The 26156-nt window shown below is 63.8% G+C and overlaps 5 protein-coding genes and 1 long non-coding RNA gene across 8 annotated transcripts; 4 read left to right on the top strand and 2 right to left on the bottom strand.

The window, feature by feature from the left end:
• Positions 1–1808: 1808 nt before the first annotated feature.
• Positions 1809–9787, top strand: GPAT2 (glycerol-3-phosphate acyltransferase 2, mitochondrial). 2 transcript variants are annotated; one of them, XM_052805530.1, is made up of 21 exons: positions 1809–1924; positions 2177–2290; positions 2531–2604; positions 3854–3964; positions 4481–4609; positions 5563–5662; positions 5746–5882; positions 6034–6133; positions 6337–6543; positions 6654–6764; positions 7035–7120; positions 7207–7325; positions 7715–7785; positions 7892–8156; positions 8237–8385; positions 8502–8579; positions 8759–8887; positions 8976–9096; positions 9292–9345; positions 9487–9542; positions 9621–9787. In XM_052805530.1, the coding sequence occupies exons 2-21, from the start codon at positions 2177–2179 to the stop codon at positions 9735–9737; spliced, it is 2328 nt and encodes a 775-aa protein (XP_052661490.1). In that variant the 5' UTR covers positions 1809–1924; the 3' UTR covers positions 9738–9787. The 2 variants fall into 2 exon arrangements, with proteins under 2 accessions (XP_052661490.1, XP_052661491.1); XM_052805531.1 differs by lacking the exons at positions 1809–1924; positions 2177–2290; positions 2531–2604; positions 3854–3964; positions 4481–4609 and adding an exon at positions 5242–5290.
• LOC128149943 (fumarylacetoacetate hydrolase domain-containing protein 2-like) lies at positions 9781–12025 on the bottom strand. The gene is made up of 7 exons (XM_052805561.1): positions 11240–12025; positions 10942–11158; positions 10783–10842; positions 10544–10703; positions 10252–10360; positions 10077–10164; positions 9781–9953 (listed from the first exon to the last, which is right to left on the bottom strand). The coding sequence occupies exons 1-7, from the start codon at positions 11422–11424 to the stop codon at positions 9891–9893; spliced, it is 882 nt and encodes a 293-aa protein (XP_052661521.1). The 5' UTR covers positions 11425–12025; the 3' UTR covers positions 9781–9890.
• Positions 12026–12347: 322 nt separating this feature from the next.
• LOC128149956 (uncharacterized) lies at positions 12348–16615 on the top strand. 2 transcript variants are annotated; one of them, XR_008237894.1, is made up of 3 exons: positions 12348–12529; positions 13523–15670; positions 16496–16615. It is a non-coding gene; the product is annotated as an uncharacterized LOC128149956 (long non-coding RNA). The 2 variants fall into 2 exon arrangements; XR_008237895.1 differs by lacking the exon at positions 12348–12529 and having other exon boundaries at positions 13422–13674; positions 14142–15670.
• On the bottom strand, positions 13231–16621 carry KCNIP3 (potassium voltage-gated channel interacting protein 3). The gene is made up of 8 exons (XM_052805581.1): positions 16519–16621; positions 15068–15192; positions 14897–14966; positions 14692–14762; positions 14105–14212; positions 13826–13930; positions 13644–13706; positions 13231–13428 (listed from the first exon to the last, which is right to left on the bottom strand). The coding sequence occupies exons 1-8, from the start codon at positions 16619–16621 to the stop codon at positions 13381–13383; spliced, it is 693 nt and encodes a 230-aa protein (XP_052661541.1). The 3' UTR covers positions 13231–13380.
• Positions 16622–17474: 853 nt separating this feature from the next.
• On the top strand, positions 17475–18593 carry LOC128149947 (cytochrome c oxidase subunit 5B, mitochondrial). Its single transcript, XM_052805571.1, has 4 exons — positions 17475–17749; positions 17876–17949; positions 18082–18181; positions 18296–18593. Exons 1-4 carry the CDS (start codon positions 17485–17487, stop codon positions 18406–18408), a joined length of 552 nt encoding a protein of 183 aa, XP_052661531.1. The 5' UTR covers positions 17475–17484; the 3' UTR covers positions 18409–18593.
• A 1580-nt stretch (positions 18594–20173) lies between these two features.
• On the top strand, positions 20174–21277 carry PURB (purine rich element binding protein B). The gene has a single exon (XM_052805560.1). The coding sequence runs from the start codon at positions 20184–20186 to the stop codon at positions 21225–21227; it is 1044 nt and encodes a 347-aa protein (XP_052661520.1). The 5' UTR covers positions 20174–20183; the 3' UTR covers positions 21228–21277.
• Positions 21278–26156: the final 4879 nt, after the last annotated feature.

Raw genomic sequence — 26156 nt, 5'->3', positions numbered from 1 at the left:
GTGTCGGGGACCCGGGACGGGGCTGGGACCCCCGGGTGGGGCTGGGGCTGATGTCCCCGGGGGTGTCGGGGGTGGGACGGGGATGGGGGGGGCTGATGTCCCTGGGGGTGTCGGGGACCCGGGACGGGGCTGGGGCTGCTGTCCCTGGGGGTGTCGGGGGTGGGGACCGAGGGGGGGCCAAGTCCCCAGGGAGGACAAAGGTCCCCGGGGGGGGGCCAGGCCGGGGGGGTCCGGGCCGGTGCCGCCCCCCAGGGCCGGGCTCCTCCGGGTGCGGAGCGGCAGCGGCCGGGCCTGCGGCGGGTGAGAGCTGGGGGGGGCCTGGGGGGGCTGGCGGGTGTTAGTTACCCCCCAGGCGCTACGGGGCGGAGGGGGGGGTGCTACCCCCCCAAGGCCTTATACAGCATGTGGGGCGGGTTACCCCCCCCCCATGTCCTATAGGGCAGGTTACCCCCCCATGTCCTATAGGGCGGGTTACCCCCCCCAAGTCCTATAGGGCGTGTTATTCCCCCCGCCATGTCCTATAGGGCATGTGACCCCCCCCAGGCCCTATAGGGCATGTTACACTCCCCCCCGCAGGCCCTATAGGGTGTGTTACCCCCCCCCCCAGGCCCTATAGGGTGTGTGGGGTGTGTTATGCCCCCCCCCAAAGCCCTGTAGGACAAGTGGGGCCCGTGGGGGTGTCCTCTGCCAGCAGCCCCCTCCGAGTGACGGAAACCTTCCAAAATAACACTTTCTGCCCATTTCTGTCTTCTTTTTTTCCACGACCCTCAAGCATCCCAGCACCTCTTCTCCCTCGGTTTGGGGACATACCCCCACCCTGACCCCAGGCTGGGGGCTGCCACCGCTGTCTCCCCCCCCGTGACAGCCTGTCTCAGAGGTATGTGACTCCCTGGGGACGAGGACAGGCACTGAGGGGACGCCCTGAGCCCCAAACGAGGGGGGGTGACCCCATTCCCCCCACGCCCCACGAACACCCCCTGGTAAATCCAGTCCCAGCTTCACGCTGGGGGGGTTTCCAGGCGGGTCCCAGACCTTGCTGGGGTTTCCTTCCCTCCAACCTCGCTCTTCGTTACCCTCCCCAGCCACATTTTAAAACCAAATTGTTTCTGTTTTCCTCCCTCCTCTCTTTTTTGGGGGGAATAAAATTCCTTAAAACTCTACTACAAAACAGAGGGAGGGGGCAGGCGTGATTTAAAAGCCCCCGATACCTTGCTGGGGGGGGGTGTCTCTCATACAAGCATCCCCTCTCCCAGCACCGGTGGGCAACACCGAGTGCCCCCAGCCTGATTTGGGGGGGCTGAGGCTGGCTGGGGGTTGGGATCTTGGCGTTTTGGGGCAGGCTGCATGGGCGCTGCGGGTTTTTTGGGTACAGATTGGCATCTCCTTGCCGGGGGAAGGAGGGTGTGGGAGGGAAAAGTCAATTGTAGCCGCACCGAAGCTCGTTTACGAAGAATAAATTCTTTTCCCGAGGGCTTTTGGCGCATTGGTTGCTGGGTTGTTTTTTTTTTTTTTTCCCCCCTCTCTTTTTGTGCTATAAACCATCCATTTCCCCACCAAGGAGCAGATCCCTTCCCTTCCCTGCAAAGGCCTGAAGTGGTGAGAGGGGCTCGGCGCCTTCCCACCCTCCAGCACCCTGCAGGTCCCATCCTGCGTCGTCCCGTTGCCCCATGGCTCTGGTTATGGCGGTGGAAGGGTCTCCTGCTCGCTGCTGGCCTTGGTCGCTGCAGGCAGGATGGGGATGAGGGATCTGGGGTCTCCCTGTGTGCCCCCCCACCTCTCACTGACCCCCTCTTGCCATATCTCCCCAGCTGAGCTCCGTGGGCCGGTGCCGGACACGTCTCCGAGGGCTTATCCCTGCGCAGAACCCTCTGCCCGAGCCCCCCCGGGGTGCTGATCCCACCGGATCCTCCGGTGACAGAGAAAAGTAGGTGACTCCTCGGCTGGGGAGGAGGGCAGCGAGCCCTTGGTGGGGGGGAACCAGCTTGAGTCTCCCCTTTGTGGTTGGCCCTTCGATCCCAGATAAATTTGCTTTATTTCTCCCCAGTAAGCCCAGTAACAGGACTTCTCCCCGCAGTGCGAGTGTGTTTTGGGGAGAATTCACCAACATTTGGTATTCCCAGGGTAAGCAGGGTTTGTGTCCTCCCTCCCTCCCCCCGTCTTTCTTTTCCCTCCTCAGATGAAAACCTGGGTGTGCGATTCGGGGCAGAAACTGGAAATTTTCATCCCTTTTCTGGGCAAATACCGTCCGTTCTCAGGGCATTGCTGCCAGACCTGCACCCCGAAGAGCTGGGTAAGAGCGTGGCTCTGGAAGCTCTGGGCTTCCTAGAGCTGGCTGGGAAGAGGGTTTGGGGTCCCAGGATGCTGGTGAAGAGGACAAGCCCCATCCGAAGGGTCTCGTGTGCCCCGGGGGAGAGGGCTGGGGGCTGGAGTGGGGCAGGCGCAGCCAAAACCTCCCCACTTCTCCGAGCTGTCCTCCTTCAAAGGCAGACCCGCTGCTGCTGTAAGAGCTGACCCCGCTTTCTCCTTCCAGGATGGCTTCTACCACAAGCAGCTCTCCTCTCTCGGCTTCCGCGACGCCATCCGGGTGACGGAGGAGGACACACGGTGAGGATGGGACAAGCTCTGTGCCGGGGAACACTGGGCAAACTGCTTTTTTTCCCAGGTTTTGTCCAAATCCCCATGGAAATCCCTTGACCTCCTGCGCAGGAGTGTGGGGATGCCTCTCCATCAACCTTGTTCCCTAATTAGTCCAAAAAGGAGTTACGTTAATTATATTTTGAAAGGCTGAAAGCTGCATCTCCAAGTGCAGAGCGTTAATAACAGCAGAGGGGAGAGGGCTTGGTCTGTTCCTCTGGCTACTGTCACACTCGGGCTGGGAGGAAAAGTCAGCCACAGAGTCGAGGATTTGGGGTTGTTTCTTTTTTTAAACAAAACTTGGTATCTTGATGCTGTTGGGAAGAAGTTGGCGGGGGGGCTGGGGGTGTTTTCGTTCTCCTCTCTGGCTCCGGCACAAGGACAAGCTCACGCACGCAGCACTTGGAGCAAGCCTGGCTCCCAGCCCCTGGGGAGAGGCGAAATGGCTTCTTCCCCAACCCCTCCTGCTCTTCCTCCTCCCCATGGGCCCTAACTCCAGACCTCCAGCTGGTGTCAACCAGCCTTTTCCACCGGCCCGGGAGCTGATGTGGAGCCCAGGAGCCGTTTCCTTGCCAAATGCTTGATATTTTTTGTTCCGGAGGTGCTGGACTCCTTCGGTTCCTCTCCCCTTTCAGAGCAGTCCCCGGTGGCTTAGCAATTTTGCGCTGTATTTTTCCAAATCGGGTCATTATATTCCATTCAGCTTGAAATATCCCAGCTCCAGCTTTCAAACTCTTTGAATAATTCATCTCCGCTCGCAGCGACTCAGGAGTTGAGGGATGGCTAAAAAGAGCCCAGTGATGGGTGGCTGAGATCACGAGCGGAAAGACGAAGGTCTGAAGTTCCTGTGTCCCTCTCCGGCCACCTGCAGCCCTTTCGCTGAGTTGCCGCACGCTCTGCGATATTTAAAACCTCACTTAGGTCCCTTTCAGATGCTGCCTAGCTCTGGTTTGGGGGCAGATTTGGAAAAGTCCCTGATTTGGGACCTCTGCAGCATCCCCTGCATGTTTCTAGCAATTGCAGGTTTCCTTCCTGCGCGAGGAGCGATGCTGTGAGGACTTGGGTAGCCAGGAGCATCACTCTGCTGGTGCCTCCATTTTCCCAGCTGTAAAATGGGGAGAAAAATCTCAGATTCTTGCAAACAGCCAGTTTGAGGGAGGCTGAGCACCCTGCAAAAGCCTCTAACCACTGGGACGTCACTCTCTGCCTCCCTGCCCAGGTACCGGGGCTGGCTGGTCCGACGGATCTGTGGTTTCCTTGCTGTCTGGAACTGGAAAGTTCCTGCTGACACCCCTGGAGACCTCCCGGCGAGGATCTGCCGCAGTAAGAGGTAGGTGGGAGCAGCCGGAGGGGCCCTCCGGGGTCGCCTTCACCCCTCGCAGGACCTGGGTCCTGCAGCATCATCCCCTAGTCCTGCGGGATTCCATTCGGTTGCCAAAGCGAGGGATGTGCTCATCCGCTCCTGGCGGAAAGAAATGCGCCGGTTCCTCTTCGCTGCTGCACCCTCCCCACAAGTTCACCCCGAGGAAGGGGCTTTGCAGTTGCTCTCCCCAGGCTCAGCACTCCCCAAAAGGAGCCCATGCCCCGGTTCGGCGGGGAACCGGCTCTCCTGTCTCCGGGCTCTGCCCTAGGATGCCACTGAGGCTCTCCCGGTCTCACCCTGTCCTGAGCACGTGGCGTCTGGGGTGACATGGCCTTGTCAGGCAACTGTCACCTAACTGGTTGTCATCACTAATTACACAGCAGGAGGCTGGCAGCCAGTACATTGTAATTACTGTAAAGCAGAATGCTTTTTAGCCCCTCGCTCTGCCTTGTGCTTCCCACACCCTCTCCATCCCCTTCGCAGGGTACGGGATGTCGCTACCGGCTGGTCCCGTGGCTCGAGAGGGGATGGCGAATCCCACCGGCGGTGGAAGGAGAAAATACTCAAGATCCTGGCTGAAATCCAGGCCCCGCTCTCCCTTCTCATGCTGAGGTCTGCGCTTCCTCTCCGGGGAAGGTTGTGGGTGCGGATCCCCCTTCACGGGCATCTCCCGCCTCCTCCTGGGGGGATCCCAGTTCCTGGCTGGGGCATTCCCGGTCCCTGTCCTCCACTCCAGGTCTCTCACGCTCTTAATTTGTGCATTAAGCCTCTTCGAATGGGCTTTGAGTGGTGGCTCCGAGCCTCGTGCCTGCGAGCCAACCTTTGGGGGATATGCTGGGATCCTTTGGGGGATGCACGTGGATCCTTTGGGGGATGTGGGTGCAGAGAGCCCAGGGTGACGCTGGCAGGGCAGGCAGCCCTTGGGGTCCCGTGCAGCTCCCTGGGGATATTTCCCCCAATTCCTTGCAGGGAACTGGAATCTGATGCCGGAGTGGAGAAGGGAGGGAGGAAAAAAAACCAAAACCGCTGGGAGGATGGGAGTCAAAGCAAAGCAAAAGGGAACTTTTCCTTTCTCTCTCTCTCTCTCTACCCTCTTCTCTTTTTTTTTTCCTCCTGTCATTGAGAAATTGGCAATTAGAGGTTGCATTGTAGCCTAATTGCTTGTCTGATTGAGCTGTAATAAAAGAACCCTCTGAGCAGCCTGAAGTATTTAAAGGGAAGAAATTACCCAGGGGATAAAAGCGTTCGGATCCTTCCTGTAAACAGCATGCGGGAGGACGGGGAGATGGAGGGGTAATTGACTTCAGCTTTTGTTGCTGGGGGGAGAAGGAGGTGGTCTTGTCACATCCAGCCTTTAATGTTTTAACTTAATTTATAATAAAGCTCTTTATTTGCTTTACGGGTGCTGAGAAGTGAGATTTCGAGTCCAGCTGTCTCACGCAGCCCCCTTTGCTGCCCAGGTGGGGAAACTGAGGCAGGGAAGGGTGGCCTGGATGAGGTCTGTGGGGGGGGTTGGGGTCAGCCACGGCCCCCATGAGGTTGCTCACTTGCTTGTTTTCTTGCAGGCTGTGTAACTGGGCTCTGCTCAAGCTCCTGAATCGCCTCTTCCTCAACGTGCAGCTCCACCAAGGGCAGCTGGAGATGGTGCTGAGGGCCGCCAGGACGGTAGGGAGCCCAGCGAGTCGCTCTCAGCCCCGCGCCTTGCTGCCGGCACACCGGGCGCTGAGCCCTGGCCGCATTCCTTGCAGTCCGGCGTGCCGCTGGTTTTCCTCTCGACGCACAAATCCCAGCTGGATGGGCTGCTCCTGTCCTTCGTCCTCTTCTCCCAGGGGCTGGGGGTGCCCAGGGTGACGGTGGGCAGCCAGGTCTGCAGCCCTCGCCTCCGGTAAGGCACGGCAGATGCCCGCTCGAGCCCGGCAAGCGGCCAGGTCTTTGGATAGGGAGGAGGGAATTGCACTTGCAAAGCCGAGGTGGGGAATGGGGGGGACATGGCCCCATGCAAGGTGGGCGCCCGTGGTGTCCTCTTTCCCCTGCAGAGCCCTACTCGGCCGCCTGGGAGGGATTTTCCTGCCTTCGAGGACAGGGCAGACGCCAAGCGACCAGGATGAAGGGCTCCCGGGGGCTGTCCTGGCTGCGGTAGGTCCAGTCCTGGCTTTCCCGGGGTGCTGGGAGTGATGAAACATCCCCCCGAGCTTCAAAAGTGCTCGGTGAAGGCGTCTAGGGATGTCTCAACTACGGGCTGGCTGAGACTTTTGGGCCATCCGATGGATGCGGGCAGCTCCCCTGCGTCCCTGTGGTGCCGCCGGTACCCCCCAGCCTCACCCCGTCTTCCCCACCAGTACGTCGAGGAGGTGCTGAGGAGCCAACAGCCCCTGCTCATCTTCCTGGAAGAGCCCCCCGTCGCCCTGTGCCTCTCTGCCCCTGCCCGCGAGTGGCTGGCCCTGGTGTACCGAGCCGTGCGGGACGGTGCCGTCCCCGACGTCCTCCTGGTCCCCACGGGCATCTCCTACGACGTGGTCCCTGGCGGTTTGCACCGGGAAGGAGCGGTGAGAGGTCTTGCCGGTGTGGGCGCAGCACCCAAATCGCCGGCTGCGTCCCCGGGGAGCGGTGCCCGCCTCCGTCACCCCGTTAACACTTTGGTTCCCTCTCCTCCCAGCACGGTGCTCGGCCCTTCGGCCTCGGCGCTTGCCTCTGGGCAGCGTGCTGGGCCGTACGCCGAAACCTCGGCTGCGTCCGGGTGGACTTCGCCCAGCCCTTCTCCTTACAGGTACGGCAGCGGGGTTTCCAGCTCCTGCCTGGATCCATCCCGGCCCTGGAGGGTTTATTGCTGTGATGTTGGCGGCTGCGCAAGCCTCTGCGGGTTGGACGGAGGGGTTTGGGGTGGCTGGGGGGATCTGGTGTGCTCCAGGGGATCTGGCAAACCCATCTCTAGGGAAGTTGGGGGCTTGCTGGGGCCCTGGGGACCCGAGGGATCAAGTCGGCTTGTTGGTGCTGAGGGCTGGCGAGCACCGACAGGCTCGTTTGTCCTCGTTCCCAGGAGTTTGTGGCCAAAAACCTCGTCAGGCAGAGCTGCACGGGGAAGCCGTTGGAGGAGCTGCTGCTGCCCACCATCCTCGGCGTGGGGTAGGCAGGAGCCTTGGGGCAGCATCTCACCTCCAACGTCTGCTCCCAGCCCCGCTTTCTCACCCCTCTTGCCCCGTTTTTTCCAGCCCCAGCCAGCTGGATGGCAAGAAGGCAGGGATTTGGGGTCCCGGCCCTGCAACGGTTGCCAGCTTGGAGGCAGACGAGGAAACGTTGGTGACCAAGCTGGGCCTGCACTCCCTGAGCGGTGAGGGATCTGTTTTGGCAGGCGGGAGTCCGTCCTCCAGCCATCTGCGGGTCCGTGCAGGGCTGCGGGTCAGCCGCACTTGCCCGGTCCTGCCGGGGTCACCCCTTGTGACGGCATCTCCCCGCTCCCACCGGCGCGGAGGCGGCTGTGCCGTTACCGGTTATTTTGGTGTGCTGCGGTGATGCAGCCGGTGGCGTGATGGCTGCCTGGCAGTGCATGTTCCCCGACTGGAAATGGAGAGCGTAAACAACGGGGAGCTGGCAAAGCACCCCAGCATCCGTTGGGTGACATCCCTTGGGATGTCACCACCGCTGCCTTCTCTTCCCCTTGGGTTTGGGGAGGGGGGCTAATCTCCAGGGAGCTAACAAGCCCCTCTCCCTCCCTTGCAGACGGCGTTGCCTGCTCCGCCGTCATGGCTGTGGGGATCACGTCCGCGCTGCTGCTGCACAAGCACCGGGAGGTGAGAGACAAGGAGGTGTCCGGGTTTCTTGTCTTTTGGAGCAAGATTTCTGGAGCCCCCCCCTGCCATGCAGTGGGGGGGGCAGCTTCTCCTCCTCTTCCTCCAGGGCGTCTTCCTCTCCCGGCTGATGCTGGACTTCGCCTGGCTGCTGGAGGAGATCCTGCTGCGCCAGCACGATGTGGGCTTCTCGGGGCAGCTCCGTGCCCTGGTGCAGCACAGCCTCACCCTGCTCAGAGCCCGTCTCACCCTCTACCACCTCTCCCCCATCGGCGATGTCCTGGTGGTCCCCGAGGTCTCGGCGGAGGCCCTGAGGGAGCTGGGCCACCGCAGCGCTGCCATCCTGCCCGTCTTCGCCAGCGAGGCGGTGGGAGGTGCGGAGGAAGGTTTGGGGGATCGGCGACACCGGGGATCAGTGACGCCGGGGGAATCGGTGACACGGCTTTCCCGGCAGCCTGCGCCATCCGTGCCTTGCTGATGGAGATGCTGCCCTTCCTGGGGGCAACCGACAGACCCTCCGGCATCGTGCTCAGCCAGGACGAGCTCCACCGCAAGACCCTGGAGCTGCTCCAGCTGCTGCCCCCAAACCTGCTGGGGCTCCAGGTAGGGGCTGGCGGCGTGGGGTGGCACTGCCATCGCGTGGAAGTGGCCCGTCACCGCTGCCTGCGTGGCTGCGGGGAGTCCGGCTGCCGGCCAGCCCCTTTCCTCCTCTCCCCCAGCCCTGCCAGCCCCTCGACTGCCGGAGCCGGGACATCGTGGACAAGCTCCTCCTGTGTGGGCTGCTGGAGGCTGAAGAGGTGGGTGGGTGCCCCCTGCCCCGGGATCCCCTCCCCGCGCTGGGGATGGGGGGGCTCAGCCCTTACCGCACCCTCGGGTCCTGGCTGGGAAGGCGACGAGGGAGCGGGGTCCCTGTGGGGGGACGGGATGCCGGTGGGGTGGCGTTAAAGGTGGTGCGGCGGCCGGCTTGTCCCCGCAGCCGGAGAGCGAGCGCTGGGTCTGCGACTTGGCCCCGCGGCCCTTCTGCAAGGGACGGCCCTGGGCCGGGATGGACTTCACCGACAGCGACAGCGACGGCGAGGACGAGGTCCCCAAGCGCTGCTTCAAGGTACTCGGGGTGTCCCCCGATGCGCCCCGGCTGCCTCCGTGGCAGGGTGAGGATGGTCTCGGCAAACTCCGGCTTCCCCCGCCTCCAGCTCAGCGAGCCCCAGGGCTCGCCCGGCTTCCTCCTCTTCCTCTGCCGGCTCCTGAGCCCCGTGCTGAGGACCTACACCAGAGCCGTGGCTTTTCTGGACCGACCCAGCTGGCCCCAGCCCGGTAGGACCCCCCCCCGGGTGGGCAACCGCTTCTCCAAACACACTAGCCCCCCTTGGCTTGGCTTTTGGGGAAACTGAGGCACAGCCAAAGCTCCCTTGCCGTCCTGGCTCTGCACCGAGACCGGAGAGGGGCTGTGCCCCCCGGGAGCTGGGGACGGTGGGATTTGACCCCCGCCTTCTCTCCCCCCAACTCCAGAGGCAGCCTACGTGGAGGCACTGCTGCAATTCCTGGCCGAGGAGGACAGTTTTGGTGAGTCAGGGTGGGGGACAAACGGGGCGTCCCTCTTGCTTTGGGGTCAGCATCCCCCCCCCCCCCCCCCCCCCAAAGCCAGGCTATGGCTGCCTGCAGGGTGGGATGCGGGTGCTCCCTCGGGGATTTCTCTCCCTCCAGAGTACCCGAACAGGAGTCTGGCCCTCAGCTCTCTGCAGACCTTCAAGGAGTTGGGGGTAAGCATGGCCGGGCTCCGCCAGCCCCCCCCGACCTTGAGCTTGCCCCCCACCAGTGACACTCCTCTCCCTCCCCAGGTGCTGGAGGAGGTGCGGAGCCCCGCCGGACCCCTGCTCCACCTCGCCCAGCCTTTCCACTCCAGCGTGAGCCGGGGAAAGCTGGAAGCCTTCATCCAGCAGTTCACCCAGCCATAGCCGCCGGCACGGCCGCCGCTGTGCCAATAAACCTGGGAGCAGGTACCCGACCCCTCTCGTGGATTTACTGAATGCCGCTCGTGGATTTATTGAATGCCGCAGAGGGAGGGGGGCAAGGCAGCTGACTCGGGGCGAGATTTGGCGTCTCCCTCTTCACACCACCTTGTTGCAGATGGTGCCCAGCTCCTCGATCTCGCACTGCACCTCGTCTCCTCTCTGCGAGGGGCGGGGAGATGCTGGCAGCCCCCCGCTTGCCTTGTCCCCAGCAAGGGGGGTCCCTTATGTCCCCGTTTTGCCACCCCAGCCCTATTTTGAGCCCCCCACCCCGCTTCCACTCACCTTAAGAAACACGGGTGGCTTCTGAAAAGCCCCCACACCAGGAGGGGTTCCCGTCAGCAAGATGTCCCCGGGGACCAGAGTGACGAACCTGGGGCGGGGGACGGAGGGGACAGGAGCCGTCAGCCGTGGCCCCCTCCTTCCTCTGGTGCCGCCGGCCCCCCCACTCCGTGCCTACCGGGAGATCCAGGCGATGAGTTTGGGCAGGCGGAAGATGAGCTGGCTGGTGCTGCTGTCCTGCATCAGCTGCCCGTTGACGCTGCAGCGGATGCTCAGGTTGTGGACGTCTGTGGGGACGGAGGGGACGCGTCACACGGAGGTGGGGGGTAGGGGCACGGCGCTGTGGGACCCCTGCCACTGTGCACGCCCCCTCTTAGGAAAAACATGGATGCTTTGGGGCAAACTCGGCACCCGCCGCCTCCTGTGTTAGCCAGGAAGGAGCCTCCAGCCTGTCCCTGTCCTGTCCTCACCTGCCACCGCCTCCTTGGTGACAAGGGCCGGCCCCAGGGGACAGAAGGTGTCGAAGGTTTTTGCCAGCAGCCACTGCCTCCCGTTCTTCATCTGCCAGTCCCGGGCACTGACGTCGTTGGCCACCGTGAAGCCCACGACGTGGTCCAGGGCCGATGACTCCTGGGGTGGGGTGACAGCTGGGGTGGGGGGACACGCACAGACCCCACCGAACCGAGGAGGGGGACGGGGCGGGGGTTACCTCGATGTGCCGCCCCTTCTTCCCGATGACGGCGGCCAGCTCTACCTCCCAGTCCACCTCCTGCAGGAGGAGAAAATGGGCTGCTGGGGGGGCTCGGAGGGACCGTACCCCATGGAGGCGGGGAGACGGTGGCAGGGTGGGGGTCCCCGGGGTGCTCACGCTGCTCTCCTCTGGGTGCACGATGTCATCGAAGGGTCCGATGATGGTGCTGGGGAACTTGTTGAAGATGATGGGCTCCGTGGGGATCTTGACGTTCTGCTCCAGGCAGTGGTCGCGGTAGTTGAGCCCCACGCAGATCACCTTCTCCGGGTCCCCGACGGGCGCCAGGAGCCGCACCGTCTCCCTCGGCAGCCGGTGCTGGCCGGACTCCAGTGCCCTGCGGGGCCAACGGGTCTCAGCACCGGGGCCAGATCCGGCGGCGGCGAGGGTGATGCCGGCGGGCGTGAGGGGCACCCACCTTTGGGCGGCAGCCAGCCCGCTCTGGCCGCTCTCCAGGAAGGCACGCATGGAGCGGGGCAGCGCCGGCTCTGCCGCGCTCAGGTCCACCACGTTCCCCCCGGCCGCCTCCTCCAGCCCCAGCCGGGGCTCGGCCCCCCCAGCCCCCCGGAACCGCACCAGCCGCATGGCCCCCAGCAGGCGCATCTGTCACCTGTGGGCACCGGGGACCACATCCTCGGGATCCTGCCTGGAATGGATCCCAGCACCAGCCGTGACTCCCACCCTGGGGTGCTGGGGACCCCCTTTGGCTGGGGCTGGATCCCTCTGGCATGGCGGGGGGCTGACACCCTGCAGTGGGGTGAGGAGAGGCCGCATCCTGCACAGGCCCTCGAGGCGAGGGGGGAGGGACAGATCCTGGTGCAGGAGGGGAGATCCAGGGGCCCGGGTGGAGGCAGAGTAGATTCCGGGGGGGGGGCAGATCCCAGCATAGGACAGATTGGGAGGGTGGATCCCTGTGGGGCGGCGGGGGCAGATCCCAGCACAGACCAGATCCCCAGTATGGCAGCACAAACACACATGCCCCCCGGGCAGGGAATGGATCCCAGCGTGGCACAGATCCAGGGGAGAGGTGGGAGCAGATCACCTGCTCCCACACAGCCCGGACCCTGGGGGAATCCCTGTGATCCTGCACCGCCCCGATCCCAGGGATCCCCCTGATCCTGCACAAACCCAGTCCTGGGGGATCCCTCCCCTCCTCTGATCCCACACAGCCCCAAACCTGGGGGATTCCCCACCCCGATCCCACACAGTCCTGATCCCGGGGACCCCCCCGATCCCAAGCGATCTCTCCCCCCCCGATCCCGCTCAGCCCCAGACCCGGGGGACCCACAGGGGATTCCCCGATCCCGGGGGGGGGCACAGGGGGATCCCGCTGCCACCTACGTCACGTGCCGCCGCGTCACTCCCCCTCGGCACGCGCCGACCCCGCGCCACCCGCGCGAAGGTCGCCGCGCCGAGTCCCCGCCCCCGCCCTCGGGCCGACCAATGAGAGCGCGGTGAAAGCGGGACCGCGCCTGCGGCGCCGCCAATGAGAGCCGGCGGCGCTCGGCCACGCCTTCCCCCTCTCCCCGGGCTGGAGGAAGAGGGGCGGCGGCGTTGCTAGGATACGGGGAGCGGCCGCCATGACAGCGCCCCGCCGCCATGACAGCGCCGCCATGACGGCGCCGAGGCCGGGGCCGGCGGAGCCCCTGGCCGGGAGCGAGCCGGGCCGAGGCGGGTGTTTCTCACCTTTATTTCATGGAAACACGCAGTGAGTGAGCGAGCAACAGGCGGCTGCGGAGGAGGGGACCTGGCCGGGCCGGGGAGGGCTGGGGTAGGGGCCTGGCTGAGGCGCGGCCTGGTCTCGCCGGCCCGTTTGTGAGGAGGAAAAAAAGCAGATATAACTCAAAGAACCCTCCCGGCCGCGTCCCACCGCTTCGGTGAGCGAAGCCGCCTCTGCCGCCGCCACCCGGGGGCTCGGGGTCGCCCTCTCCGGCCCCCCCGGGGATGCGTGCAGCCATTGCTTCCCCCTCAGCTCCCCGGGCGGCACGTTTCATCCCTAAATCATCGCCATTTCTTTTATTTAGAAAATAAACCCTCTCCTCTTGTACCGCTGGAAGGTGGGGAGCGGCCTCCCTTGTCACTGTGGATCCCCTTAAGCGATGCAGGGGGCGGGAGGGGAGAGGAGGTTTGTGTGCTTTCAGTCGACCTTCGACCTTCGGGAGCTGCCGTTTCACGGCTGCGATACAGAGACCCCCCTCCCCAGAGGGTCCCCTCCCTGAAGGCTCGCTTCCCGGGGAAAGGGGTCCGGGTTTGTGCTGCAGTGAGGTCTCCTGTGCCACCCAGGGCAGAGGGATCCTCGTTGGGAGGGGGCTCAGCCCCCCAAAATGGGTCCGGCTGGCGGAGCGGGCATCGCCAGGCGCCGTGCTGGGGGGAGCTCAGGCGGACGAGCCGGCAAAGTCATCCGTATCTCTTCTTGTCTCTTGTAACTGGAGTGCCGGGAGCCAGGTGGATTATTTTCTTCTTTCTTTTAACCTCTTGTTTTGACTGAAATAGTAGAAAAAAAGTTCCCCTCGGGCGCTCGCGGAGGCGCTGGCGGGGCCAAGCAGGTGGTCCTGGGTTCTAGATCACGTTCTCGAAGATCTGCATGGAGCTCATGATGTCCTTGTCCTGGTTGGGGCGGGAGGGAGAAGTCAGAGCTCCTGGTCCCCCTCCTCCCATCGGCCCCGGGGTGACCAGAGCTGTCATCCCCCGTCTCTCCCAGACCCCCCCAGCACATCATTTTGGGACGGGATGCAGAACGGGCTTGTGTCTCTGACTTGAAGACCTGGCAGTGAGGAGGAGGAGGATGGCGGTGATGCTGAAGCCCACCCAGAGCTCCTCACCTTCTGGCAGGTCTCCAGGAACTCCTCGAAGGTCACCACGCCGTCGCCGTTCCTGTCCATCTTCTGCAAGGGAAGAGCAGGGGCTCAGCGGGGGCGTCCCCAGCGGCAGTGACAGCCCCCAGCCTGTGATACACGGGGGGTTTTGGCGGCTGCCAGGAGGGGACGAGGCGGGACGGTCTCACCTGGAAGAACAGCTCCACATGCTCGGCGGGCGCGCTGTCCCTCAGGGTGGGGTGGGTGCAGCGCCCCATCATGTCGTAGATGGACTTCATGATCTCCAGCATTTCCTAGGAGGGGACAGAGGGGGGGGCTCAGGGTGACAAGAACCCTCTGAATGAGGGCACCTTTGTCCCCCCGCACCTCTTTCCACCGTCCCTGTCCCTCTCTGGGTGTCCCCCGCCATGCTCCCACCCTGCCCCGCCTCCCCCAGCCCTCGTGTGTCTCCCCTGTCCCCGTGTCACCTCCTTAGTGATGTAGCCGTCTTTATTAATATCGTAGAGGTTGAAAGCCCACTTCAGCTTCTGGTGCACTGTCCCCCGCAGCAAGATGGAGAGGCCGACGACAAAATCCTGCCAAAGGAACCACGGCTGTGAGCGGAGATGTCCCATGGGTACCGCCGTCTCACCCAGACCCCAGGGACGGACCCGTGTCCCCGCTGGCTCGGCCGTTTGCCCCCCTCCAATGGTGCCGCAGCGCTGCCATCGATCGCGGGATGCCCAGGGGATTTTTTTTCCTATTGATCCCGTTTCTATTCTCGCTTGTAGCTATTTTTAATCACCACGGTAAAACCGGCACCGGCCCCCCCACCAGCCACCCCTGCCGCAGTGCCTGGAACTCTCCCGGCACAGGCTCCTGCCGTCGAGGAGACCGAAGATTTTGGCCGTCGCTGCTGTGCTGAGCTTTTATCCCCGACCGCACGCGGGTGAGGAAGATCTGATGAATCACGCCGCTGGGCACGCTTACAGCCGGCCGCGGCTCGAGGAGCACGGCGCTGGCACGGCTTTTCCCGGCGAGAAGCCGGGCACGGAGGCGGTGCTGGGACGCTCACCTGGAAGCAGAGAGCCCCATTACGGTCAGCGTCGAAGGCGTCAAATAAGAAGTGCGCGTAGGTGCTGGCGTCTGCGAGGGGAGGAAGGCAAGAGCCAGTGAAGCCCCCACCCCGGCACGCACCGGGATCGGGATTTGGCGTTTTCTCCGGATGCAGCCCCCCCACCGGCACCCCCACGCTGGCCTTGGGGGTCCCCCCGACTCACCGCCTTGGGGGAAGAACTGCGAGTAGATGAGCTTGAAGGTCTCCTCGTCCACGAGGCCGCTGGGACACTCCTGGGGAGGAGACCGGGCGCCCGGTGAACCCCGGCTCCACCAAAATCCACCCCCCGGCCCTGGCGGTGGGGGGCCGGGGCGAGGGTCCCCCCAAGACTCACATTCTTGAAGCCGCGGTAGAGGGACTGCAGCTCCTTCTTGGTGAACTTGGTCTGCGCCAGCAGCTGCTCCAGCCCCTCGGGTTGGTGCCGTACAGACGAAAGCTCCAACTCGGCATCGCCGCCGTCTGCTGGGAGACGCCGGCAAAGACCCCCGTGGGGGTCCAGCAGCCTCTCCGCATCATCCTACGCTCGATCCCGGGCTGTTTCCCGCCCGGATCTGACCCTGCTTAAAACCAACGCCCCCCCAACCCGATGGCGGACCCCAAATTCCCCTCGTGCCTGGAGGAAAACTGGGGAACTCTGGGTTTCACATCCCGAGGGAGAAGACCGCCGACTCAGAGGGTTTCCCCAGGAGCTGCCGAACCCGTGCCCGCCTCCGGCAGCACTTTCCCAGGGCGCAGAACATCCTGGAGCCGCCTCTCACCCCGACCCCGCTAATGCTCCCTCCCGCCCGCGCCTGCCCTGGCGGAAGGTAATTAATAAATGATGGTTCATTAATAATTCCAGCTTGGGAAGCCCCCGCGGACCCGTTCAGCGCCGAGACGGGGATATCGGGAACTTCAGGCTGGGAAAACCGGGCCACGGCTGGGGAGAGGCTCCGCCGTGCTGCATCGGTAGGGACACCCCGGAAAACCCTGGGGTCTCCTGGGTGCTGTTGTTGGGGGGTGGGTTAACCCCCCCAGTCTCTTGCCAAGCCGGCTTTGCCAGGGTGTGAAGGGGCAGCGCCGAGCCCCTTCCGCCCAGCTGGGGTGGGGTTGGGATTGGGGGGCTCCAACCTCCCGTCTAAGGGGGGTTTTGGGGGTCGGTGGGGGATTGGGGGTCTCTGTTGTCACATCTCAGGGGGGGTTTGAGGTCAATGCAGGATTTGGGGGTCCCCGGTGTCCTGTCTTCCGTGGGTTTTGGGGGTCGTCGTGGGCTTGGAGGCCCCCGATGTCCCACCTCGGGGAGGTTTGGGGGTCACTGTGGGCTTGGGGGGTCGCCATCAGCCTGCCTTGGGGGTCTCAGTGGTTAACAGGGGCACAGAGACCCGCAGCATCACCCCTCAGGAGGGGTTTGGGGGTCAATGTGGACTGGGGGGTCCCCAGCATCCCCTCAGCGGGGTGTTTCGGGGAGGGGGGGGCTGTGCTGGAGCCGGCCCAGCCCCTCGGGGAAGGTCAGAGCAAGGCTGGGCCATGACGCGGCATGTGCGGGGGGCAGGGCGGGGGGCTGCTGGCTCCCCACACACCCCCAAACCCTCAGGCTTCACCCCCAAACCCTCTTCTGGGGGGGTGCCCCCCCCAAAAAACAGGTTTTACCCCACAGAGACCATTTACGGGCCCAACAGGTCCTTTAACCAGGGTGTGGGGGGGTATGGAAAGATGGGGATAACCCAAGATGAGGTTGGGGGGGCTGAAAATAAATTAATTAATTAAAATTAATGAAGGGGAGGGGGGTTACGGACGCGGGGTTACCTTCCACGGAGATGGGCTCCAGGATGCCAAACTGCTTGAGGACAGCGATGAAGAGGAGGATGACCACGGCCACGGCGCACAGCTCCATGCCCTGGATGCCCATGGCCGGCGGGGGGGCCCACAACCGGCGTCGGGGTGTCCTGTCCTCTGTGTGCGCGCGTGTGTGTGTGCGGGGGGGGTGTGTGTTTTTTCACCCCCCACCCCCCCGCCCCAAAAAGCGGGGCACCCCGGGGTGGGGGTGAGGGTGTCGGCGGGCGGGTGCCGTCCCAGCGAGCGCTGGGGCGGCTGCCGCGGGGCCAGCCTGCGCCCTCCCTCCTGCCCTCCTCCCTTGGCACGCACCCACGGCCCCCCCCATCGCGATCTTTTTTTTTTTTTCCCGTGGTTATTTATTTTATTTTTTTTTAATATCACACTCCCCACATCCCCACCAACAGCAGCACCCATGGGTGCCCCCTTCACCCCAGCATCTAAAACCAGGAGGGGTCCCAAACGGGCGCAGGCCTTAAAATTGGGTAATTAAAAAAAAAAAATAAATAAAGGTTGTTTTGGGCTCCCCCCCCCGGGTGGAGGTGGGCGGCGCTGACCCCCCCCAGCCTTGTTGCCCCTTGGGGGGGTTTTAGAACCTGCTGTGGGAGGCAATTAGCGGCGGGGATGGCTAACGAGCGGCGTGGGGATCGATGGGGATGAGTAAGCAGCCGAGCCCTGACGGGGCTCCCCGGGGCGGGGGAGGCAGGGGGGAAACTGAGGCCGGGGGGGGGGGGCTGTCCCTGCCCCCCCCGGGGGTGTCCCTGTCCCCATGGCCATCTGTCCCCACCACCCCGGGGACGCCTGTCCTGGGGCGTCCCTGTCCCCAAGTCCCCGGTGACACCGTCCCTGTCCGTCCGTCCCCCCCCCGAGCTCCTAGTGACCCCTGGGGCCGCGGAGAGGGGCGGGGCCACGCCGATGGGGGCGGGGCTTCTGTCGCCCATGCGGGCGGGGCCTGTCGCTAAGGGCGGGGCTCTGGTCGCTGGGGGGGCGAGGCGCGCCCACAGCCCGAGGGGAGTGGCTCAGCCGCACGCCCCGCCCCACCCCTCGCCGCCACTTCCGCTTCCGCCGCCGCGCCCGGAAGTGCTGTTCGCCGCCGCCGCCGCCGCCGCCATGGCCTCAAGGTTACTGCGGGTGAGCGCGGCCCTGCGGCTGCTGCCCGCCGCCTCCGCCCGCGCTGCGCCCGCCCGCTGCCTCGCCGTCCCCGGTGAGCCGGGGAGGATGCGGGAGGGGGGGCGGCGGCGGTACCACAGGGGGAACGGGGGAGGTGGCGGGGGAATTGGGGGGCGGGGCGAGGCCGCGGCCTCCCGGTCTGACGGCGGTGTCCCCGCAGGTGGCCTCGCCAGCGATGAGGAGCAGGCGACGGGGCTGGAGCGGAAGGTGCTGGAGGCCATGAACAAGGGCCTGGTGAGTGCGGGGCGGCCGGCGGGGGAGCTCGGAGCTGGGGGAGGTGTCTCGGGCGGGGGTGTCCTTGGTGAGGGGGGATGAGGGTCTGGGGGTGCCCCCCCGCTCACCTCCTCCCCCTCCCCGCCCCCCCAGGACCCCTACAGCATGTTCCGACCGAAGCGCTATGCGGGGACCAAGGAGGACCCCAACCTCGTCCCCTCCATCAGCAACAAGCGCATCGTGGGCTGCGTCTGTAAGTGCCCCCCCCCCCCCAACTCCGTGTGTGTCCGTCCCACCCCCCTCCCTCTGTCCGTCCGTCCGTCCATCCCATCCTCCTCTTCCTCCTTTCCTCCTCACCCCCCCCCAGGCGAAGAGGACAACAGCTGCGTCGTCTGGTTCTGGCTGCACCAGGGGGAGGCCCAGCGCTGCCCCTCCTGCGGTGCCCACTACAAGCTGATCCCCCATGAGCTGCCCCACTGAGGCCCCCATGGCTTGGGGAGGGGGAGTTGGGGGGGGCTGCACCGACACCCCCCCTCCCCTCCCTGGCACCCATGGGTGACGCCGACCCTCCCAGCACCCAGTGGGCGTCTTCTGGGCCGAGCTGAGCCACCCCCCCCCCTCCCCCCCGCCGTGTGTGCCCCCCCTATAAAGAGTTTGTGTGTGGAGACCCGGACTCTGTCTGCACTGGGGGGGGGGGGGCAGCACCCATGGGTGCTGGGGGGATGGGGACAGGCCGGGGAGGGGGGAATTTAAAGGTATTACTGTCCTTGTGAGTGGGGAGGGGGCATGGAGGGGGGAAGGTGCTCGTGACCTTGGAGCGGTATTTGGGGTGGGGGGAGCCCACCTTCACTGTCCCTCTGCCCCGGGGGGGTGCTGGGAATGGGGGGGGCCCTGGGGTGTGACTTTTGGGGGTTCCCCTGGTTGGGGGGCTCCAGAAGTAAGGCTTGCTCGGGAGCCTGGGCGAGGGACCCACCCCCTCCCCAAAATACCCCCCCCCCCCCCCCAAGGGCGGGCTGGGTTCCCCCCGCAGACCCCAAAGAGGATCATAGCCACACGCACACACACAAGATGTCCCCCAAAATGGAGGTCTTGGCTGCACCGTGCCCCCAGCTCTACACCCTGGGGGGGGGGGGCTGTCTGTCTGTCTGTCTGTCCGTCTGTACTGGGGGGGTTACAAATGGACACAGTCCTCCAGGGTGGCCTCACCACACAGCCAAGGCGGCACCCACCATGGCGGCAGAGGACCCCCCCTGAGGTCCAGGTAGCTTCCTACACCCACCTACCCCCCCCCCCCCCACCTGCCACTGGCATGTCACTGCCGTGTCACCGTAGCAGGTGACGGCTTTGGTCAGGCGTGACCTCACCGCGGTCGCCCCCAGCCCCTGGAGACGATCTCCAGCCCCTTGCGGGGGCCGAGGGGGGGCTGAGTGGCCGCTGGTTCCCTGGGTTCTTCTGGGCGAGCTGGGGCCTGTCCCTCCCCCGCGGGGACCTCCCACCTCAAACGGCGTCCCCCTGGTCACAGAAACCGCCGGCGCCGCGGCCGCTCCTCGGACCCGTGGTCCCTCCGGGGTCCCGCTGGCTGAGGGGGACGGCCACCCGTGCCGTGGCTGCCGGCCCAGCGAGGGGCCGTGGCTCTGCCAGCTGCTGTGTCTCGGAGAAGACGCCTGCCTTGGTGGTCCCCGGGGGTCCCCAGGGCGTCCCCGGGGGTGGCCGTGGGGCCCCGGGAGGTGTTTAAGGGTCCCCGGTGGGTCGTGTCGTCCCCCCTGGGGAGGGCCCAGAGGCTGCCAGATCCCCAGCGTGGCGCCCCCCCCCCCCCCCCCCTTGTGCTACTGACGTTGTCGAGGACGTCAGGCGGGCCGGCCATGACGTCACGCGTGGCCCGGGGCGGGGCTCCGGGCCTCACCGCCCGGCCGGCCCGCCCGCGGCCAATGGGGGCTGCCGGCGGCCGTTGAGTGACAGCCGGGAGCGGCGGGGCCGCGGGTGACGTCAGGGCTCGGCGCTCCGGGGCGGGGCTTAGCCGGGGGCGGGGCTCCGGCGGCGGCAGAGGGCGCGCGGGGACGCGGCGGGCGGGGCCTTCCCCGCGCCACGTGACACGGGAGGGCGGGGCGGGAGGGGCGCCCGCGGCGGCGCGGCGGAGTGCGGCGGTGACGTCACCCCTGTCGCAGAGGGGCGGGGCGGGGCGCGGGGCCGCGCGCCGGAAGCGGGGCGGCGCGCGCGGAAGGGCCGGCGCGGCGCGGGGCGGGCGGGCGGACAAGATGGCGGACGGGGACAGCGGCAGCGAGCGCGGCGGCAGCGGCAGCGGCAGCGGCGGGTTCGCGACCGCCCGCGGGGGCGGAGGAGGCGGCGGCGGCGGGGCCGGGTCCGGGTCCGGCGGGGGGTCCGGCGGCGGCGGCGGCGGGGCGGGCCCGGAGCAGGAGACGCAGGAGCTGGCCTCGAAGCGGCTGGACATCCAGAACAAGCGGTTCTACCTGGACGTCAAGCAGAACGCCAAGGGCCGCTTCCTCAAGATCGCCGAGGTGGGGGCGGGCGGCTCCAAGAGCCGCCTCACCCTCTCCATGGCGGTGGCCGCCGAGTTCCGCGACTACCTGGGCGACTTCATCGAGCACTACGCCCAGCTGGGCCCCTCCAGCCCCGAGCAGCTGGCCCAGGCCGCCGGCCCCCCCGGCGAGGACGGCGCCGGCCCCGGCCCCCGCCGCGCCCTCAAGAGCGAGTTCCTGGTGCGGGAGAACCGCAAGTACTACCTGGACCTGAAGGAGAACCAACGCGGGCGCTTCCTCCGCATCCGCCAGACCGTCAACCGCGGCCCCGGCGGGCCGGGGGGCTTCCCGGGCGGCCCCCCCGGGCTGCAGAGCGGCCAGACCATCGCCCTGCCCGCCCAGGGCCTGATCGAGTTCCGCGACGCCCTGGCCAAGCTGATCGACGACTACGGGGGCGAGGAGGACGAGCTGGGCGGCCCCGGGGGCGGCGGGCCGGGCGGCGGGGGGCTCTACGGGGAGCTGCCCGAGGGCACCTCCATCACCGTGGACTCCAAGCGCTTCTTCTTCGACGTGGGCTGCAACAAGTACGGCGTCTTCCTGCGGGTGAGCGAGGTGAAGCCGTCCTACCGCAACGCCATCACCGTCCCCTACAAGGCCTGGGCCAAGTTCGGCGGAGCCTTCTGCCGCTACGCCGAGGAGATGCGCGACATCCAGGAGCGCCAGCGGGACAAGCTCTACGACCGACGCGCCGGACCGCCGGGTCCCGGCAGCGGCAGCGGCGCCGGCGACGACTCCGACGGCGACGACGTGGACGACGACTGAGCCTCCCCTGCCCTCGACCCCGCTGCCGGCCCCCCCCTTCCCCCCACAGCCCCCCCTTCCCCCCCTCCCCCTCTCCCCCCCCGGGCTCCCCCCCGCGTTGGGGCGAAGGGGTCCCCGAGCACCCAGCACCCTCCCCTCCCCCCCCCCCCAACCTCCGCCACCGGAGAGAGAGAAACCGGCCCGACCGTGACGCCGACGCGTCCCTCCCTCCCTCGCACACACCCTGCCGCCGCCGGGACGAGCCACCACCGTCCCCCCGCCACGGGGGACCCGGCACCGGCACCCTTCCCTACCTCCCCCCCCCCCCCCCCCCCCAGCCCCAAGGACTCCCTGCTTTTTGGGGGGGTGGGAGGGTGGAACCGCCCGGATCCTCTCTCCTCTCCCAAAGCCCGGCCCATGCCGACACGGTGCCCCCCACCACCATCGAAACCAGCATCCCGGCGTCCGCGCCGACAGGAGCCGCCGCGCTCCGAAACCCTCACCGGCAGAAGAGGAGCCGGGCAGCGGGAGGGGAGAGCAACGGAGCCGGCGCTTTTGGAAGCGAGAGCCGGGGCGGGGGGGCCGTATCTGGACCAACGTCCGTTCTCTCTTTATTTTTCCTTTATTTTCCTTTTTTTTTTTTCTCCCTTCCTCTTTCCAGATATTTTTTTTTTCTCCGTTTTTTTTTTGGGATGCAAACTGCTAAACTCCGGGCGCCCTAACTGGAACCTGCACCCAAGCCAGCGCGAAGCTGGCAGGTTCCCGAAAATTAAGGAATTAAGGAAGACTTTCTCGGTTTTGACAATTTATTACTGTTTCCCGCCCCCCCTCCCCCTCCTGTTTTTCCTCTGGCCGCGGGGGGGTCGCAGAGAGAGGCAGGTTCACGCAGGCACAAAGCACAAGGAAAGCTCAACGGGGTGCAAGATCTTCCCCTTCTCTCCAAATAAGGCGGCCTCTGGCGAACGCCAGCTCCATACCGGGATGGCCCAGCCAGGTTTCCTTCCCGTTTACCGTTTCGCCGGCACCGAAGGCGGCGCCACCGGGACCCTTGGGCACCGAAATCCGCCCCTTCTCCTCTTCACCTGGATTTTATTTTTCTTTAGCAAAACCGACTCTCCGCCGTTCCCCAGTACCTCACATTGGTGGAGATGACAGCGGCGGCTCGGTGGCACCAGTGGGACTCCGCACCCCGGCAGCTGGGGCCTTCGGTGTTGGCATTTTGGGGGGTTTGGGGGTTTTTTTTCCTCTTTTTTCCTTTTTTTTTTTTTTTTTTTTTTTTTTTTTAAAAGCACCTAGTCGTACCAGCAGGGACTGGCTCTGCCGCCTCGGCCAGCGCGCCGGAGCCAGTGGCTCCCTCCAGCCATCGCCTCTCGTATTAAATGGATTTTTCCACTCTCAAATGGTCTTTTTTTTTTTCTTTTTTCTTTTTTTTTCTTTTTTTCGCTAAATCGGGTCAATCCTGCCCTTTCCCAAAAGGTATTTTTTTTTAGCCACGTTATCCCAGGAACTCTGAACTCACCGGGGTTCGTCGCTCTTCATTCCAAAGTTTCAAGGTCTTCTTGTCCGACGGCTTCTCCAGTTTTAGGACTTGTTTTAAATTAATATTTTTCCGCTTATTTTTTGGGAGCCTGCGCCTGCCCGCCCTCCAGTCTCAGCTGCCTCCTTAATTTATTGTCGCGGATCCTGGTGTCTCCTTCTCTCCGCTCGCTCCGTATTTATTGGGAAGCGAGGTACGGCCGGCAGCGACTCGTCTTCACGAGGCAGGAGCAGGGGGACAGACACCAACTCCATCCCCCTCCTCGCCCCAAAACCCAGCAGAGCCCCGGGGGATGTCGTCTGTCCGTCCGTCCGTCCTGCAAACCCTATCCCGCCCTTTCCCACCTCCGTAGCTCTTTTTAAAGGGATTTTTAAGGCGAATTTCTTCCGTTTATCCCGTTTTTAATTCTTCTCCGTCGCAAAGGACTGGGTTTCCTCACTCACACGGGAGCAATAGTCTTTTATCTCGATGTCCGAACCGCGTCCGTACTGTATTTTGTACCCTAAGGCAGCTCTTTCCAGTGACGTCCTGCTGTATCCACCCATCCGTCTATTTTTTGTGTTCGCAGCGCCTTCAGTTCTTTGCCGCGGAGAAAAAAAATGACAAAACGCCGCCTGGAAGGCTCCGGATCGGGGGAGAGGGCGGCCACCGCTCAGCCGCTGGGGGGGACGCCTGGCTCCACGGTGATGGACTTGCCAGCGTTCGGCTGCCAGGAGCCGGTTGCGAAGACGCAGGCAGTACCTCTCCTTTTATTTTTGAAGAGGATGAGATATATATAGATATATATATATATATAAAAAAATATATATATATTCTTTTTTTTCCTTTTTTTTTTTTTTTGGCTGAATTGCGGTAATTTAGCCTTAACCTTTCTACTCTGGGGTAACGGCGGGGTCACTGCCGGCCCGGCTCGGCTCTCGGTAGCCACTTAGGAAATACGTGGAAGAGGAAAAAAGGCAAATAACGCCAAAAAAAAAAAAAAATCATAACAACCGTAAAAACGGGACCCAGTGCCGCAGCCGGCGTTCGCTTTGGCAACCAGAACCCTTTCTCCTGCGGGAGAAGTGATGTATCTATGTACAGAAACCTTCCGCAGCTCCATTTGACCTTCCAGCAAACGGGTGAGAAGAGCAGAGCGCGTCGGGGGAAGAAATCTCGCAGAAAAAAAAAACAAACATAAACAAAAACCCATCCAAAAAAAAAAAGATAAAAATCAGAAAGAAAAAAAAAGGTTTTTTAACCTGCCAGCGGCTGGCAAGAGCGATTCGGAGAGGTGGGCGGACACACCTCAGGTGTGAGCGAGGACTCAGGTGGTTTCTGCGAGGGGGGAGATGGGTTTTTTGGTGAGTTTTGGGGTTTGGTTTTTTTTTTGCTTTGCTTTAGCCTGCGGACGGCGGGCTGGGGCTGCTGAGAGGGGGGAGCTGGCAGGGAGCCCCCCCCCTCTCCCCACGCGCACATGTGTGCCACCCAGGATCAGGCGGAGCGTTTCCCCGAGGAAAGCGGGATGACGGTTACGCCGAAGCCGGGCTCCTGCCCGCGCCAGAATCTCTCCACGGACCAGACCTTGCCGAAAACGCCTGCCCACAGCCGGGGCGCTGGGAATTCGGTGGCGAGGCGGCGGCGCGCGCAGCAGGTCGGAGGGTTTGATTGTTCCCTTATATATATATATATGTATATACACATCTCCGCGCGTGTGTGTATATATATGAGATTTGGTTGGGGGTTTTTTTGGTTTGGATTCTGTAGAAAATGGGCAAATTGCTTTTTTTTTTGTGTTTGGGTTTTTTTAACCAGAAGGGGGGAAAAAATATCCCAAATTCTTGGAGCTTCCAGATTTCTGTTGCCCCAGAAGGGATGGGTTAAGAGCGCGACTATCGCTGTACAAAAAAGAAATCGTGTATATCTTGTATAGCGCCCCAAATCGATGTAAATACCCAAAATGTCCGGGCTGAGAGCCGGGAGCCGTCAGCGGCTCTGTTAAAAGTTAAAAACCACTTCAATTTTTTCCCCCCTCAAGAGAAAAATATGGAAGAAAATCAGAATTATCCTGCCTTGTTTCCAGCCGTTTTGGGGTCACGGGCACGAGAATCCCCTCCTGGTCCCTCGCTGCCGGCAGAGGATGAACCAGGGGGAGGTGACCAGTCCCCAGGGCTGCCGTGCTGGGGAGAGCGGCGGTTTCTCTTGTTGGTGATAAAACAAAACAAACCCCTCTCGCCGGCTTCTCTTGTAAAAAAGAAAAAAGTTTAAAAAAAAAAAAAAGTAAAAAAAAGAAAAAAATAGAAAAAAAAAAAAGAAGCGTGAGCGAGTGATGACGGTACTTGAGCTGATGCACAAGGAATCTCTCAGCAGATATTTGCCGCCGCGCTTGCTGGGAGAGGGTTCCCGACGGGAAATCTGAACCGGCTCGGCGTTGCGGCGGCTTGCTGGCGTCTCCATGGATGCTTGGAGAGATGTTCCACGTAGGGTGAGGCTTGGCCGCGGGCGCTGTCGCCCTCCTCTTCCTCGCGGAGCCGGTCGAGCCGGCGGTGCCTGTGCCAAGCGGAGCTAGCGTTTGGTGCGTCGGCGTGAGATCCCGAATCCAGGTGCCAGAACGGATCTTGGATCAAGCCAAGATGGGAGAGGGGATGGCCGGCGAAGAGCACGGCACCATGGCGGGGTGGCGGACCGCCAGGCTGGCGGTTGTAGGCGAGACCTCGGAGTCCCCGCACCGGCGTCTCTCTGGCACTGCGCTCGGCGCCTGCTCCCGCCAGAGGCGGTTTGTGGTTGCTGGTGGCATCAAGGCCTCGAAACCACGGCGTTACCGGCGGGCAGGAGAGGCACCGATGCTGACGCAAACGGCCGAGAGCGGGTCCGGCACGGGTGGCTCTCCCGTCCCGGGCACGTGTTTCACCCCAGGCAGAGGCGGAAACGTGCCGGCCGGTTGGTAAAGCATCGGCATGGGAGAGAGCCGGATCCTCCTCTGAGAGCCACCGGGGCCGGGACTGGCTTCGGCCAATATCTGCTGAGAGACCAAAACGTTCACCCCGAAGTACCTTGACGAAAGAAGAAAGTTTTATTCCTCTTATTTTTTTAATGAAAGAAAAACAAAAAATAAAGCAAACCATGCACTTTAGGCGGCCCAGCGCGGGGCTGCCGGCGCCCGGGGGGGGTCCCATTCCCCCCCCCCCCCTCCTCTGCGGCCGGCGGGGCGGCTTCGGGAGACGCCGGGGAGCGGCCGGCGGTTGCCGAAGGCAGGTCCTGGATTTTACCACTAGCAAAGACGACGCCCGACGTGACGAACTCCTCATGCTAGCGAGCACTCCTTACCGTAGCAGATTTTTGCAAATGGAGTTTTACAAGTCTATATTTAAAGAATTGTATGTTTGTAACAAATAAAAAGTATGCGGAAAAGTGAATGAAAAACCCATCCCGGC

Source organism: Harpia harpyja, chromosome 13 (assembly GCF_026419915.1).
Source record: "Harpia harpyja isolate bHarHar1 chromosome 13, bHarHar1 primary haplotype, whole genome shotgun sequence".
Taxonomy (NCBI): Eukaryota; Metazoa; Chordata; class Aves; order Accipitriformes; family Accipitridae; genus Harpia; species Harpia harpyja.
Note: the sequence above shows the minus strand (reverse complement) of the source record. Positions and strands in the feature narration are given on the sequence as shown.

Bases quoted from the DNA above. Each gene is read 5' to 3' on its own strand.
- GPAT2 (XM_052805530.1), top strand. From the start codon at position 2,177: ATGAAAACCTGGGTGTGCGATTCGGGGCAGAAACTGGAAATTTTCATC. The intron at 8,386-8,501 runs GTAGGGGCTGGC...CCTCTCCCCCAG, and splicing joins CAAACCTGCTGGGGCTCCAG to CCCTGCCAGCCCCTCGACTG. The intron at 9,543-9,620 runs GTAAGCATGGCC...CTCCCTCCCCAG, and splicing joins AGACCTTCAAGGAGTTGGGG to GTGCTGGAGGAGGTGCGGAG.
- LOC128149943 (XM_052805561.1), bottom strand. From the start codon at position 11,424: ATGCGCCTGCTGGGGGCCATGCGGCTGGTGCGGTTCCGGGGGGCTGGG. The intron at 10,361-10,543 runs GTGAGGACAGGA...CCGTCCCCACAG, and splicing joins CACCAAGGAGGCGGTGGCAG to ACGTCCACAACCTGAGCATC. The intron at 10,165-10,251 runs GTAGGCACGGAG...CCCCCGCCCCAG, and splicing joins CTCATCGCCTGGATCTCCCG to GTTCGTCACTCTGGTCCCCG.
- KCNIP3 (XM_052805581.1), bottom strand. From the start codon at position 16,621: ATGGGCATCCAGGGCATGGAGCTGTGCGCCGTGGCCGTGGTCATCCTC. The intron at 15,193-16,518 runs GTAACCCCGCGT...GTCTCCCAGCAG, and splicing joins GGAGCCCATCTCCGTGGAAG to ACGGCGGCGATGCCGAGTTG. The intron at 13,931-14,104 runs GTGACACGGGGA...GTCCCCTCCTAG, and splicing joins ACGGCTACATCACTAAGGAG to GAAATGCTGGAGATCATGAA.
- LOC128149947 (XM_052805571.1), top strand. From the start codon at position 17,485: ATGCGGGCGGGGCCTGTCGCTAAGGGCGGGGCTCTGGTCGCTGGGGGG. The intron at 17,750-17,875 runs GTGAGCCGGGGA...GTGTCCCCGCAG, and splicing joins CCGCTGCCTCGCCGTCCCCG to GTGGCCTCGCCAGCGATGAG. The intron at 17,950-18,081 runs GTGAGTGCGGGG...CCGCCCCCCCAG, and splicing joins AGGCCATGAACAAGGGCCTG to GACCCCTACAGCATGTTCCG.
- PURB (XM_052805560.1), top strand. From the start codon at position 20,184: ATGGCGGACGGGGACAGCGGCAGCGAGCGCGGCGGCAGCGGCAGCGGC.